General features: G+C 45.9%; 2 protein-coding genes across 5 annotated transcripts in view; one reads left to right on the plus strand and one right to left on the minus strand.

Annotated features, from left to right (window-relative positions):
* Nucleotides 1–14,977, plus strand: part of PIK3R4 (phosphoinositide-3-kinase regulatory subunit 4) — a 64,127-nt gene that overhangs the window by 22,721 nt on the left and 26,429 nt on the right. For both annotated transcript variants that reach the window (XM_060683681.2, XM_034403998.3), the window contains exon 13: nt 10,669–10,834. In XM_060683681.2, coding sequence (XP_060539664.1) covers nt 10,669–10,834 — 166 coding nt within the window. The remainder of the gene's footprint in view (nt 1–10,668; nt 10,835–14,977) is intronic.
* COL6A6 (collagen type VI alpha 6 chain) overlaps nt 1–14,977 on the minus strand; it is a 148,510-nt gene that overhangs the window by 6,818 nt on the left and 126,715 nt on the right. The gene's annotated exons all lie outside the window — the stretch shown is intronic.

A 14,977-nucleotide genomic window follows, 5' to 3' on the forward strand; every position in this document is an offset into this window, starting at 1 on the left:
AAGGCTCTTTTCGCCCTTCCCAGATAAATAGAGAGGATCTGGAGACAGGTAAGAAAGAAAAACGGGCTTCCCCCCCCAGGCCCTCCAGAGGCAGGAAACAGCCTGTTTCGCTACTTCTTGTGGGCCCAGAAGGCCCGAAAACCAGCTGGCTGGTGCGCCCACTAATATGGCTCCATGTGCCACCTGTGGCACACGTGCCATAGGTTCACCATCACGGGCCTAGAAGATATGAGATTCTTCTATCTCATTCACCAGTCTTGAATACATCAAGTTAGGTAGCTGCTTCTGGGCTAAAATAATAGACATATTTTCAGATTTCTCATGTCCATATTTCTGATGTCCTGTTTTCCTGTGCGCTGCGTACACTATCCATGGATGGGAGTTAATGCTTCAGCCTTTGGCAAAAAACTGAGTGTTCTTTAAGACAAAAAAAGACCTTCCCCAGGGACTTCCCCTTTCCCCTTTGCCTAGCCACACCCCCAGTCCCATGATCCCCAGTCTTCGCTCAGTTGTTTGGCAACGCTGAAGTGTTCTCCGGGAGCTCCTGCCTTAAGGTATTGGTTTCCCTTATTCCTGGGGTTTTTCTTTGAGTTTTCTTCACCCTTCCTCAGGGGTGTTTAGGATTTTATTTTATTTTTGAGTATCCTTTTCCCTCGGGGTCTTCCTTTTATTTTAATTTTTTTCGTTGAATTTTGACTTCACTGAAGCGCCGCTCGCAACAGCGCTGATCAGCTGGGCGCCGGATCGGAAACCCGAGCCGCCCACGCTGCTCATTTACACACGGCGCCAAATTCAAAATTGCTTGAAGCCCCAGCCTCACCGAAGCAACCAGCAGCTGTGCGGGGCATAGAGAAGAGCGAGCGGCTCGGATCCACGCCGCTCGAGCCGAACGAAGCAGCGTGCAGCTGCGGTTCGCCCGGCTAGCCCTGCCAGCTGCCGCCGCGCTACAGGAAGGCGAACCCAGCGCAAAGAGGCACAGCAGCTGGCTGGACCCTCGGGCCTCCAGCATAAGACCGTAGCCGGCGGAGGGCACCCAAGCCAGCACCACGTGGCGCCCGCCATCTTGGATTCCACACGGGCCGCCATTTTGGGAGCAGAGGCCTCCACCGACCCCTAGAGGCTCTTCTACGCCCTCCCTCTAGGGCGGTACCACCCAAAAAAAAAAAAAGGGTTAGCTGATGAGACCTTCGGGTCTCAGCTGCCACCTCCCAATCTAAGGCGCAGAGCGGTCAAGCCTCACCAGTACCAACACCTGGTTTGGAGATTGCGGGCACAAATGGAGAGGGGTGGTCTTGCTCCCAACAATTGGCCATGTCTGACCCCCCTTTTTCCTCGGATCCAGAACTGGACTTAAGCCCGCCTCGCAAGGGGGCTAAGTCCTCCAAGAAGAGTGCCCGGAAACGGTCTGAAGGTACCGACCGCAGATCCAAATCCGGAAAGGGGCTGACTTTCCAGGACAAGGATGCCCAAAGACGCCATCAGGCGCTAGAGCGACAGTGCGCTAAAGCCTAGAGGGCACTGGAGTTGTCACCTAACAAGGGGCCAGGGTCAGAGAGCACGGCTGCTACCACACCCAGAGAGGCAGACCCAGCACTGGTCTCCTCGACGGAGTTGGCCCAGACCCGGGTGACCCCGACTGTAATGGAGAGAGGGACCCAACAGGATGGAACCCCCACCCCTGTACGGGGTGGGCCAGCACCTTTCTCCCCGGCAGGGCCGTCTTGGGGCCCGGGCGTAGGAGCGCAAGGGGCACCACCACCGCCCACACAGTTGGATTTCCAAGCCATGTTCTCCACGGCATTGTCATCCTTCCTAGCCGCCAGTTGGCAGCAGGCGGTACCTCATCCGCAGCCGACACAGGTCCAGGGACCACACCAACAGGTCCAGAACAAGTCCCGCACCCCCGCAGCACCAGAATCCTCCTCTGAGGAGTCAGACCAAGCAGACGAGGCCCCTGAGGACGTAGAGTTCTCAGAAGACGAAGGGCTGAACCCGGACACACCAGTCTTCTCCGGGCTTTTTCGACCGTCACTATTTAGGTCGCTCCTCCACAAGGCAAGACTCACAACTAACCTGGGTATGCCGGGGGACGTAGAACCAACCCCGCCCTCTACAGCGGAGCCACACGATGCCCTCTTCAAGTCGTCTAAACAGGAGAAGGACTACATCCCCTGTCCTCAACTATTTTCTGACGTCATCCAAAATGCTTGGGGGCAACCAGCTTCTCAAACTATACCGAGTAGCCTAGATAAGAAACTTTACTGCTCGGCCCCTGAACTAGAGGACCTGCTACTCCTCCCGACGGTGGCCAACCGGTCGCAGCACTATCATCCCCATCACTAGTTTCCTCAGAGGCACTGGATGGGCTCAAGGTGGAGGAGAAGAGGACGGAGTGGGCCTTCCGTAAAGCACATCAGGCAGTGGCCTGGGCAATCAGAACATCCACAGCCACGTCCTTTTTCAATAGAGCGGCCCTCATCTGGCTATGCCAGATGCAAGAAAGACTCCCTTCAGACGACACCCGGCTGCACCAAGACATCAATAAGATTATAGCAGCCACCGAGTACGCATCAGATGCCTCCCTGAACTCAGCAAAGTTCGCTTCAAGGGCTCTAGCCTCCACTGTTACGGCGAGGAGGCTGTTCTGGCTCCGGCCCTGGAAGGCGGACCTCAAAGCCAAATGGAAGCTGGCCACAGCTCCCTACAAGGCTTCCAACCTATTTGGAGCAGCCCTGGATCCTGTCCTAGTCGAGGACAAGGACAAGAGGAAGATTTTGCCATCGTCTTACCGCCGCCACGAGCGGAGATACTCACCTTATCCGGTCCAACAGCCCTTTCGCCCCGGCTCAGGGCCCAGGGGGTCCTTCTCACAATGCTCCAATTACCTGGGAGGCGACAGATCACAAGATAGACAACATTTCCGAGACAGGGGCAGGAATCAACAATCCAGAAGACCCTTCCGAGGGGCAGGCTTCAAACCCACCAGAAGAGGCAAGTGACTCCAGGACCGAGGGGCCCATAGGGGGAAGACTGCTCCTCTTCCATCAGCAATGGGCCCGGTCAACATCGGACTCGTGGGTAAGGCGCACCACCTCATTTGGACTATCAATAGAATTTGTAGGTGCGCTGCCGCAACGATTCGTGCGGTGCCCTGTCCCACAGTCCTCCGAACTGCGGACCCTGATGATACAAGAACTGATCCACCTTCAGGAGGTCAGAGCTATAGAGACAGTACCACCAGCCCTCCAGGGCTCCGGGTTCTATTCGAGCCTATTCCTTGTCCCCAAGAACTCGGGGGGATGGAGAGCCATCTTAAACCTAAAAAGGCTGAATCTGTCTGTGCGATACCACAGGTTCAAAATGCACTCACTACAGTCAATCCTAACGGGGGTGAGACGGGGGGACCTCCTCCAGTCAGTTGATCTTCGGGAGGCCTACTTTCACGTACCCATTCACCTGGACCACAGACAGTTCCTGAGGTTCGAGTACGGCGGGCAGCACTTCCAGTATCGAGCCATGCCCTTCGGACTGTCGTCGGCACCCCGCACCTTCATCAAACTGGTGGCGGTGGTGGCAGCCAAGCTCCGGGCCATCCCGGTCCGAGTCCTCTGCTACTTAGACGACATCCTGATACTCTCGTCAACTCACGACCAGGCAGTCAGGGACCGACACCTAGTCCTCGAGACGTTCCAAACCCACGGATTCACTATCAACCTCGAGAAAAGCCAACTTTACCCATCCACTTGAATCCTGCACCTAGGGGCAGTGATAGATTCCACCAGAGGCCAGGTCTTTCTTTCACCAGACAGGGTCCAGAATCTCCAACAACTGGCCATCCGAATCCGGGCAGGGAGGAGGGCCTCCCTCCTACAACTATCATGCCTGCTGGGGAAGATGGTTTCCTGTTTCGGCATCGTTCCGTGGGCACACAAACACTCGAGGGCCCTCCAGTGGTTCCTGCTTCCCTTTCAACGCTCGGGGAGGGCAAACTCGAAGCACAAGGTTACCCTCACCCCCAAGGTGAGACGCTCTCTCAAATGGTGGACATCCAGCGCACTCTCCAAGGGGTCAGAGTTCCTAGACCCGGACAGACTGATCCTCACCACGGATGCAAGCCTGCGGGGGTGGGGAGCACGCCTGTACAACGGGGTGGCACAGGGCCAGTGGTCCAGGGTCGAGCAGCACAACAGCATCAACCTGCTGGAACTCCGGGCGATCAGATTAGCACTGCGCCACTTCCAGGCCACGGTGCAGGGCCGGCACGTGCTGGTCCTGACGGACAACATCTCGGCCAAGGCGCACGTGAACAGAGAGGGAGGCACGAGATCCCGCTTCCTGATGCTGGAATCAGAGGCCCTATTCGAGTGGGCGGAGAAACACCTGCTATCGATCAAGGAGGACCACATTTCGGGGTCGGCCAATGTAAGAGCAGACTGGCTCAGTCGAACAACAATAGACCAGGCGGAATGGCAACTCCACCCTCGCCTCTTCAGCAAGCTCACCGCCAGGTTCGGGATGCCAGTGTTGGACCTGTTTGCCTCTCCAACCAATGCCCAGCTCCCCCGGTTCGTGTCACGCTACCCGACGCCACAAGCAGAGAACCACAACGCTCTACACTGCAGGTGGCCAGCGGGCCTCCTTTACGCGTTCCCGCCAATCCCGTTGATCCCACGCCTGGTTTGAAAATTGCTGGCAGAGAGGGCCAATCTACTCCTGGTGGCCCCAAACTGGCCCCGAAGGCCGTGGTTCGCCGACCTGGTGGCCCTGTCGGTGGAACAACCGTGGGTGATCCCACCACATCAGGTGGTACTGTGCCAGGGCGAGGTCAACCATCCAGATCCTCAGTGGCTTCGATTAGCCGTCTGGCACTTGAGCGGGTCATCCTGAAAAAGGACAACTTACCTGATAGCGTCGTCAGCACCATTCAGGCAGCCAGACACCCGTCAACAACTCGTATTTACGAGGCGACATGGAGGGCTTTCTGCAGCTGGAGTTCCGGTCACCACGTGGACCCCACCTCAGCATCAGTTCAGGACATTCTAAGCTTGCTACAGGCCAGGTTAGACAAAGGGCTGGCCCCAGCTACCTTAAGGCGTCAGACGGCAGCTTTATCAACCGTCATATCCTGTGCACCTTACCAGACTCTATCACACCACCCACGTATCAGAGGGTTCCTCCACGGGGCTACGAACCTCCACCCGCCGACGGTGCACCGTTACCCAACCTCGGACCTGTCCCTAGTCTTACAGGCCCTAACGGGCCCTCCCTTCGAACCTCTGGCTTCCGTCAACCTCAAACACTTGACCTTCAAGGTGACTTTTCTACTAGCAATCACCTCAGCGAGGTGAGTCTCAGAGCTAGCGGCTCTGTCCATCCGTAGGGACCTCTGCATCTTTAGAGAGTCCTCGGTGGTCCTCCGTCTAGACCCGACTTTCATCCCAAAAGTGAACTCCTGGTTCCACCGGGCACAGGAACTTACCCTACCGGACTTCTGCCCGGCGCCAAAAGACCACAGGGAGAGAAGGTGGCACACCCTGGACGTCCGTCGAGCGATCCGGACGTACATAAACAGAACGGCGCCCTTCCGACGCACTGAAGCGCTCCTGGTCTCGTTCAACCCGGCCTCCATGGGCCAGAAGATCTCGTCCCCCACGGTCAACAGATGGATCAGAGCCTGCATTGCCTTAGCTTATGACATAAGCTCCAAGCCGCTACCGCACAACATTCTTCCCCACTCCACTAGAAGTGCGGCCACGTCAGCAGCCTGGGCTACGCAGGCTTCAGTAGCGGATATCTGCAGAGCGGCAACCTGGTCCTCGTTGTCGCCCTTCATCCGGCACTACAAGATAGATGCTTATGATTCAGCCGAAGCGGCATTCAGCCGCCGGGTACTCCAATGAGTTGTGACCGGAGAGGACTCTGTGGGCAGTCAGCCCCCCGCCCTAGGGGTTTAAGCTTGGGTATATCCCATCCATGGATAGTGGGAGCAGCGCACAGGAAAATGGACGTTGTCTTACCTGAACGTCCCTTTTCTGGGCGCTGCGTACACTATCCATTCCCGCCCGTATCTATGGGCTGCCTGCCCGACTGTAGAGGGCTGTTTTCTGTTATGCAGTTAGCCACATTGTTTTAGTTTAGTTAATAAAGTTATGAGTGTTACTACACCACTAGTTGTCGTTGATCCTTCTTTTACGCCACATCTTCGCTCAGACTGGGGATCATGGGACTGGGGGTGTGGCTAGGCAAAGGGGAAAGGGGAAGTCCCTGGGGAAGGTCTTTTTTTGTCTTAAAGAACACTCAGTTGTTTGCCAAAGGCTAAAGCATTAACTCCCATCCATGGATAGTGTACGCAGCACCCAGAAAAGGGACGTTCAGGTAAGACAACGTCCATTCTCAGATACCCTTTCCTTTCTTTTTAGACCAGGATCTGACATTTTTGAACAAGAATATGTTTTATAATATACCGTGTTTCCCTGAAAACAAGACCCGGCCTTATATTTTTGGGGGCTCCAAAATAAGCCCTAATGCTAACACAATATCATGGTAATTAGCCCAGATGAACCCTCCACCTCCAGTGTGCACAAGTGGTGGCGAGCACATGGGGTCTGACGGTGTTCGGCAGCAGCCTCAACCTGCTGGCTCCTTAGTGCACTCTGGGGCTGTGCAGCCCGTGCAGGGCAGGTGAATTGATTACCAATCCAAGTAGCAGATGGAGGGTGGGGGAAAGGGAGGTGATCAAGGTGCGCCATGCGGGCTGCAGGCAAGCTTAGAGACATGAAGATGAGCCTCCTGCAGCCAGATGCTCACTCTGTCCCACCGTTCCTCAGCTTGCCTGCAGCCCGCATGGCACACCTTGATCACCTGCCTTCCCCGTGCGCCTCTGCCTCCATCTGCTGCTGGTGCCGACCCGCAAAGATGAATCTCCCGCAGCTGGCTGCCCATTGTAGCCCATCAACTCTTGGCTTTCCTGCAGCACATTTGGATTGCCTGCCTCTCTCTGCCTGCTGCTTGAAAGGGTAATCAACTCACCTGCATTGCGCGGGCTGCAGCCGACTCTGGTGCTAGTCACACCCACACACCCCCGGCTGATGACGACCTTAACTAGGCCTTATTTTTGGGGTAGAGCTTATATTAGGAACACACTAGAAAACAGGCTACGGCTTATTTTCTGGTTAGGTCTTATTTTTGGAGAAACAGGGTAACTAGTTATCCCTATATATTATCTAATCATTATATATTAAGTATCAAAAGGTGTATGGTAGAGTACTGACTTCCTGATAATTACAGCTGACATTATGCTTATGTGTATATTTTTGAATTAATACATTTTCTACATAAGAACATTGGCTTAAAATTGTCTGCCATTTTATCATAAGAAAACTTCAAAATATATTATGATTAAAATAATTTACAATAAAATCTCAAAAAATTATGAAAACGATTGTGAACTGTAAAGAAACAAAGGTGACATAAAATTTTCTTAATTGCCATTTTGTAACTAGTTAAACGAATATTAACAATGTTCCTTGTACTAAAAATTATTTATAGAAATAGTCTTTATCCAGGTTTTCTTCACTCAGTAATGATTTCAACATTGAAACATTTTTGTGGACTGATTCCATTAAGTGGTGAAAGATAGCCAGAGACATGTTAATATTTATACTTTGCAACTGATATATAGTATTTTAAACTCATATTAATCCAAATGAAACTTCTGATATTCCAAGAGGAAAACCATATGCAAAATGTGAATTGTCTTAGAAAACTAAAGATACCCAGCATAAATTGTGACAATTATTGGCCAAATTATTTTTAATTATAAAATAATTATTTTAATTATTTCATATATTATTAGAAAAGTTGTTCAAAAGTGGCATGTATCAGAAATTTATAATTCTTATTTCATGCTAGTTTTAAAATGTGTAAGCTACTTTTGTTGGTGCAGGAGTTGTTCTGCATAGAATTATTTTTGACAAGATAAAATTGCTATAGTTTGCTCTCCATATGTGCTACACTGTCAACATAAAATTTCTTTATCTAAGAACTTTGTCATTAATACTAATGGAGGAAGGAGAAAGTGAGGAGTTTATAAAATATTCTTTCTGTTGAGAATGAGAATACCTTTGTAAGTTTGAAAGCCTCTAGAAGAAAATTACAGAATACAGGAAGATGGTGGACCTGCAATGGTTAGAGAAAGTTTGTGAATTCTGTAGAACTATCCATGTCCTGCAGTATTTGACATACAGTGACATAATGAACCCTATTAAAGTTATTCTACTTAAGCGAACAACATCCTGAACAATAGACTGTGTCATGTCTTTAATGAGTACATTCACTATCTTGTTAGAAAAAAATATACGAAGCCTTAAGTTATTCAGTTTTCAAGCGTCAGTTAAATCAGATGTTTCAGTTAATGAGATAACAATCATAATTTAGGAATTCGGCCCTATTAAAATAGATGTGTTGATTGCTACCATGAGAGTCTGCACTTCATGATACAGGATTGTAGAAGTGAAGTGAAGTGATAACATTGGGCGATGCAGAAAAACAATTTCCAGTGCTCCTACAACTAGGAAGGGCAGTAAAACTTTTGCTACAAGGAAAATTTGTACAAAATGTTCTACCGATGGCACCTCCCATCAGCGCGCCTAGCAAAAATGTTTCCAAATACCTCCCCAACGTGTTGGAAGTGTAAGTCACAAAAAGGAACCTATTACCATTTGTGGTGGTCATGCCGAAAGGCGAAACAATATTGGCAGGAAATAAGGATAAAGATAGAAGAAATCACAAATCAGAAATTGGAAATGAAACCGGAAATCTTTCTACTTGGAATAATCACAACTCAATACGAGAAAGAAATAAAATATTTAATTATTCATATCTTAACTGCAGCATACATTCTCTTTGCTCAAAACTGGAAGCATGAAGACATACCAACGGAAAATAAAATAATCACCAAAATTACAGAATGTGCAGAAATGGATAAACTTACAAAAGAACTACAAGAAAAAGATGACACAGATTATTACTTAGCATGGCAAAAATGGTATAACTGGTTAGAGAAAAAGATGGAAATAGATACATAGGGACACAAAAGAAAGAGGTCAATGTAGAGACAAAAATTTGAGTACCAACTAAGGACTATAACAATTTAAATATGGAATTTATTATATTGTCTTATATGTAAATATGTAAATACATAGATATATAGATAAGAATAGAAAAACAGTCTACCGATGTGATAGCTTTAAAAAGGAAGTCGTAAGACTTGATTTATGTTTGTATGTTTTGCATGTTGTATTGTTGTATCTATGTTTGTTCTTAATTTTTAATTAATAAAAAAAATTTATATTAAAAAAAAAACTTTTGCTACAGACTTGGGCCTTCACCAATTTACCGACAGGCAGAAAGTGTACAAGTAAAGAAAATGCAGTATCATTATTGCTCTTTCTAACAGTTATCCAACAAAAAATATTCCAAAGATAAGATATGCAGTCTTCAGAAGGTTGAAAAGGAAGTCAGGTCTAAGAAAAAGTGTTTGCAGGTCTTTCATGTCAATGTCTGTGAATCTGTCGTAAGGGTATTGAGCATGGGAGAATACAAGACGTAAACCATTGTTCTTGAAAAATTATATGCTGCTGTTTCAGGTTTCCCAGAGATCCCCTAGATGATTTGGTAAGCCACTACAACAGTATTCTATGGATAGATGAAAGTGGAACATTCCGGCATTAATAAAAATGTTATTTGAGAAAAATAAACTGAATTACACAAAAAGAACTTCATCGCAACCATGAAGTGGTAGTAGAAACATAATGGACTGGGGTTGGTTTGTAGTCATAGGACTCAGATGGCTCACATTCTTTACGGGATAAAAGAGTTTTGATTGCACCAGGAAATTTTACAGGAGAATATTGAGATATCTGTCCATGATGGGTCAGGCACAAGACAACTTGTGGGCATTGATTGTGAATTACTTTTCGTCATCATCATAGCTGAGAAGAGTTGGTACTGGGGCAGTTAGTAAATAAGGATTACCTATATTGTAGGGTTGTGGATATTCTATAGAGTTCACAACTTTCTCATACTACTATAAAGATCCACCATTTATGACATAAACAAGGAATTCTGAGTAATTATTTCACCAGTTGAATGAAGTCCTGGTGCATTACATGGTCCTATTAGAGCTGCAGAAAATGTTAGTCTAATTGTAAATCAAATACTCCACATGTAATATAGAAATGTTCTATTTTGACACAGAATGCATCCCTCTTTATCCAGTTAATTTATGTACTTAAAACTGTTGCAGTTCTTCATGTTATTTTGATGTATTGCCATGTTTAGATTAAATAGAATGGGGAAAGGGAAAAGGAAAGGAAATAGATTTATCTTGTGACCTTATCAATAATTCCACTGTCTATATTATTTCAGTATTTGCTTATAAGAACTATATGCATTGGTGTTTAAGTCTCTGCCTAATACATTTCAGTGTCAATGAGACAGGATTAAGTAATACACAGCTATATGTGTGCTTACTAATATTTGCATTTTATGTTATCTACCTAGTTGTGTGTTTTATAATGTCTTCATGACATCGGGGAAAAGCAAGCAAGTGAGAATCCTTCATACTTTTATTGAATAAATGAAAAATACATTTTACTCTGGCTTTAGGTTGGCATCCCAAAGGGCTTCTGGTTGCTCATCTGCATGAGCACAAGTCTTCAGTGAATCGTATTAGAGTCTCTGATGAACATTCAATTTTTGCTACGTGCTCAAATGATGGAACAGTGAAAATTTGGGACAGTCATAAAATGGAAGGCAAAACAACAACAACTAGGTAATTTATAATATTTAGGGATACAGATTTAATTCTAGGAGTATATGCCATATAGCTTATGAAATTAAAAAGCATAGAAAAATGAATAGAAAATATAGTTGGGGATCAGCAGAGAGAAGCATGCTTACAATATTTGAGAAAACTTTTTTTTTTTTTTTGCATGTGGGACTAAAACATTTTAATTTTTTAATATTATACTGTACATAGTCCTGCTTCATTGGGTCAATTTGAAGTATTGCAATTTTCTGCATTATAGATAATTACTTAATTATAGACATAAAAATTTAAATACTGGTTTATTTATGAAGACTTTATGCCCCTTCAGTTTAATTTTAAGTGGCTTACAAACAAGGAAATATAGTAATACAATGGAACATTCCTGTTCTTAAAGCTTATATTAATAGTGAAGATACAGATGTCATTAGAATGGAGTTTCTGCAAAAAAGTGCTCATCTCTGAATCCCTTCTGGCCACGCGCACCATATCATTACAGGTAGTGTTCACTTAATTACCAGTACATTAGAAACCATTCTAAGTTACAATGAACCTCCCAAAAGGTGCTTAAAACCTGGATTCCAAGTTGTGATGCCTGGTCATGTGAATGCATTTTGGGCACTTGGCAACCAGCCTACATATACTGCTATTTGTGGCCCTATGGTCTCATCATCACAATTTTTTGACGGGAACCAACATTTGCTTCCAATTTCTGGCAAAAAAAAAAAAGTCCATTGCGAACAATGGTTTTACTTAACCACTGCCTCATTTATTTAACAACCACTTTGCTTAATGACCTCCACAAAAAAATGTCATAAAATTAGGTTGGTCCCAAGACCAATTTAAAAACCAGCATAACTTAACGATCATAATTCCATGCTCAATTACAGTCATGTTGAGAACTACTTGAATATCATTTAAGGATGGCTTTTTTCCTATATCTGGAATGCCTATATAGGACTGTGGAGACCTTTATGCTCACAGTTGCACACACATTGGCTCTAATGAGATTTCAAATTGATGGTGCAATCAATTCACAGATGATTTCATAGAGACTTCCGGTGGTGACATGGGGTCAAGTTGGCACTGGAAAAATCGCTCCGTTCCCAGTGCTGATTTTCTGGCATTTTGGTGCCCCTTAGGGGTGAAGATCAGTCCTGGTGGGACCGGCAAGAAGGAGGGGAATGTTTGGAGGAGGTGTGGAGAGGTGCAGTCTCCCACCGCACCAAGAAGGACGCTCAATCCAGACGCAGAAGAAGCCAGCCGGCATTGCTGACGCAGAGGCTTGGCGTCCCGGTTTAGAGCAATAAGAAGCGGAGAGTGAATATGGTGTGAGATTTAACGGTGAGAGTAAAGAATAGTTTCCAGTTTTTGGACTATTGGAGAGGAAGTGTCCGGAGGGGCAGCAGAGAGGAAAGAAAGATTCCAAATGTGAACGTGCGGCAAACAATGAGGAAAGCAAAACTGGAAGAGGGCGAATTGCAGACCATCAGAACACCAGGGGAGTGGAAAAAGAGATGATTGGAAGGAAAGTGAGTGTTCCAAGAAGCTGGGAAAGAAAAGTGAACCTGAATATGAGGTTCTGCTTTTACTCATATATTTGCTGCTCTAACGGAAGAAGAAGTGTGGATTGGAAAGAAGTAAAGGGCGCATGAGAGTGACTGCAGATTGGAGATCACCATTTTAAAGACAAGGACCAGCTGATTGTCACTTTTGAGTGAAGGACTAAAATTTCAAAGGAAACATTATATCTGGACTTTTAAAACTCACAAGAACTGAAAGTACTATGTACATTTATACAAAATTTATATACTAATATACTTATTTATAAAGTAACAAATAGAATTTAAATTTTTATATTTATAATTAATAGCAATTTAGTATTATTGGTAAATTTATTGTCTTTTTATCTTCTATTTTTTATTGCTCTCGTTTCTTTACCTTTTCCACTTAACTTTCCATTTATTTTTTAAAACAAAGATTTAAAATTTAATTGATTAAATTAGTAATTGTATAACTATGTATTTGTTGGTTTAAACTAAAAGTGGAATAATTTTAGTAATTCTATTATTAATTAAGGTATTAATGAATTTCTCCTTTTAATAGAATTCTATTAATTAAGTTAGAAATTATATTATATAGATAAGTTTTCTGGGATATAACACATTGTGAATTGTGGTGGACTAGTTAATAATCTGGTAGTAAGGGATAAGGAAAGGAAGGAAGGAAAGGAAGTTGAATAGCGAAGTGGATGGTGATTTGGGAAAAGATAGATAGGATTTTAGGGGAACAATATAGAATACTAAAGGAAATGACCAGCACCACCACAACCATTGTGAAGACAGGAAAGAAAACTACTTCGACATTGACTGGACCATCAGCTTCTCCTGCAGCGCAGAGAACAATAGAAGGAATGTTCCCATCAGAAAAACAACCCCCTACTTCGAGTATGCAAATCATGCAGGCTACCCTCTCAACAATTCAAGAGACTATGATAAAAATGCAGGAATGTATCACAAAGAATCATGAAGAAGTGAGGAGGGATATGGATGAGATCAAGAGGGAAGTCAAAAGGGATATCCAAAAATTAGATGAAAAGATGGGTTCAATACAAGAAATCATACAAAAAAATGATCAACGAATAACAGTCATAGAGAAAAGAACAGAACAGACAGAAGAAAAATTGGACTCATTGTACCAGAAAATGATGGGATTAAAGAACTGGAAAATACAGTGGCCCACCTGGAGATGGAGAGAGCTGCATTTTATTTGCGATTTCAGAACGTTGTCGAAGATAGAGAGGAGGACCTGACATTTGTGATGGCGGAAGTGATTGCGGAGGCCCTTCAGCAAGATAAGGACAAAATAATAAACGAACTGGACAAGGTCTATAGCCGTGATGGCGAACCTATGGCACGTGTGCCACAGGTGGCACGCGGAGCCATATTAGTGGGCATGCCAGCTCAGCTCTGGGGCGCATGCGCGTGCCGGCCAGCTGATTTTCGGGCCTTCTGGGCCCACCAGAAGTAGGGAAACAGGCTGTTTCCTGCCTCTGGAGGGCCTGGGTGTGTGTGTGTGTGTGAGGAAGGCCCGTTTTTTTTTCTTACCTGGCTCCAGATCCTCTCTGTGTATCTGGGAACGGCGAAAATAGCCTTTCCCACTTCCTTGGAGGCCCTATGGAGGCTCAAAGGGCCCATTTCCCCACTCCCGGTGGGACAGGAAGTGACGTTTTTTCCTGTTCCCCAGCCTCCAGAGACTCCTAGAGAGGCTCCTACAGACTCCTAGAGGGGTTCCTAGAGACTCCTAGAGAGGTTTTGGAGGCTGGGGACAGCAAAAAATGTCACTTCCTGTCCCACCGGGAGTTGGGAAATGGGCTTTTTCAGCCTCCGTAGGGCCTCCAAGGGAGTGGGAAAGGCTGTTTTCGCCATTCCCAGATACACAGAGAGGATCTGGAACCAGGTAAGAAAGAAAAACGGGCCTACTAGGCCATCATATGCCAGGAGCGGGGGGAGGGGGAGGGGGTTGCGCACACATGCGCGTGGGCACGTGCGCGTGCGATCCTCCCCCGCCCCCCCCTCCTGACACGCGATGGCAAAAAGGTTAGCCATCACTGGTCTATAGGGTCCACACAAACTATGCCAGACAATATAAACTTCCAAGGGAGGTCCATGTAAGGTTTGTGCGAAGAAAAGTAAGAGACATTGTGTATAAAATAACAAAAAATGAACCCATGTTCTATAGAGGCAAGGAAATAACCACATTAAAGCAGGTCCCTAAGAGAATAAGAGAACTGAGAAAGGAATACTGGTTCCTAGCCACATTATTAAATAAGCGGCACATACCGTTTAGATGGATAACACAGGAGGGAATGTTGGTGTCGTGGCAAGGAAAAAAAATTAAAGTGGACTCACAGAGCAAAGCACAGAACCTTCATGACGAAGTGATGAGTATAGAAAGAGCAAATAGTAACGGAGGAGCCGGAACGGAGGACTAAAGGGGCCCAAAGACAGGAAGAACAGGAAAAGGTATTAGAGGAGGGAGACAAAGAGGAAGAAAGGGAACTTAAAGAGGAAGAAGGAGTGAAAAGAAGAGCTAAGAGAAGGGACAGGAAGTAATAGAATATCACGCAGTAGAACCACAAAGAAATGG

This window comes from Pantherophis guttatus, chromosome 4 (assembly GCF_059756535.1).
Source record: "Pantherophis guttatus breed Tessera chromosome 4, ASM5975653v1, whole genome shotgun sequence".
Lineage (NCBI taxonomy): Eukaryota > Metazoa > Chordata > Lepidosauria > Squamata > Colubridae > Pantherophis > Pantherophis guttatus.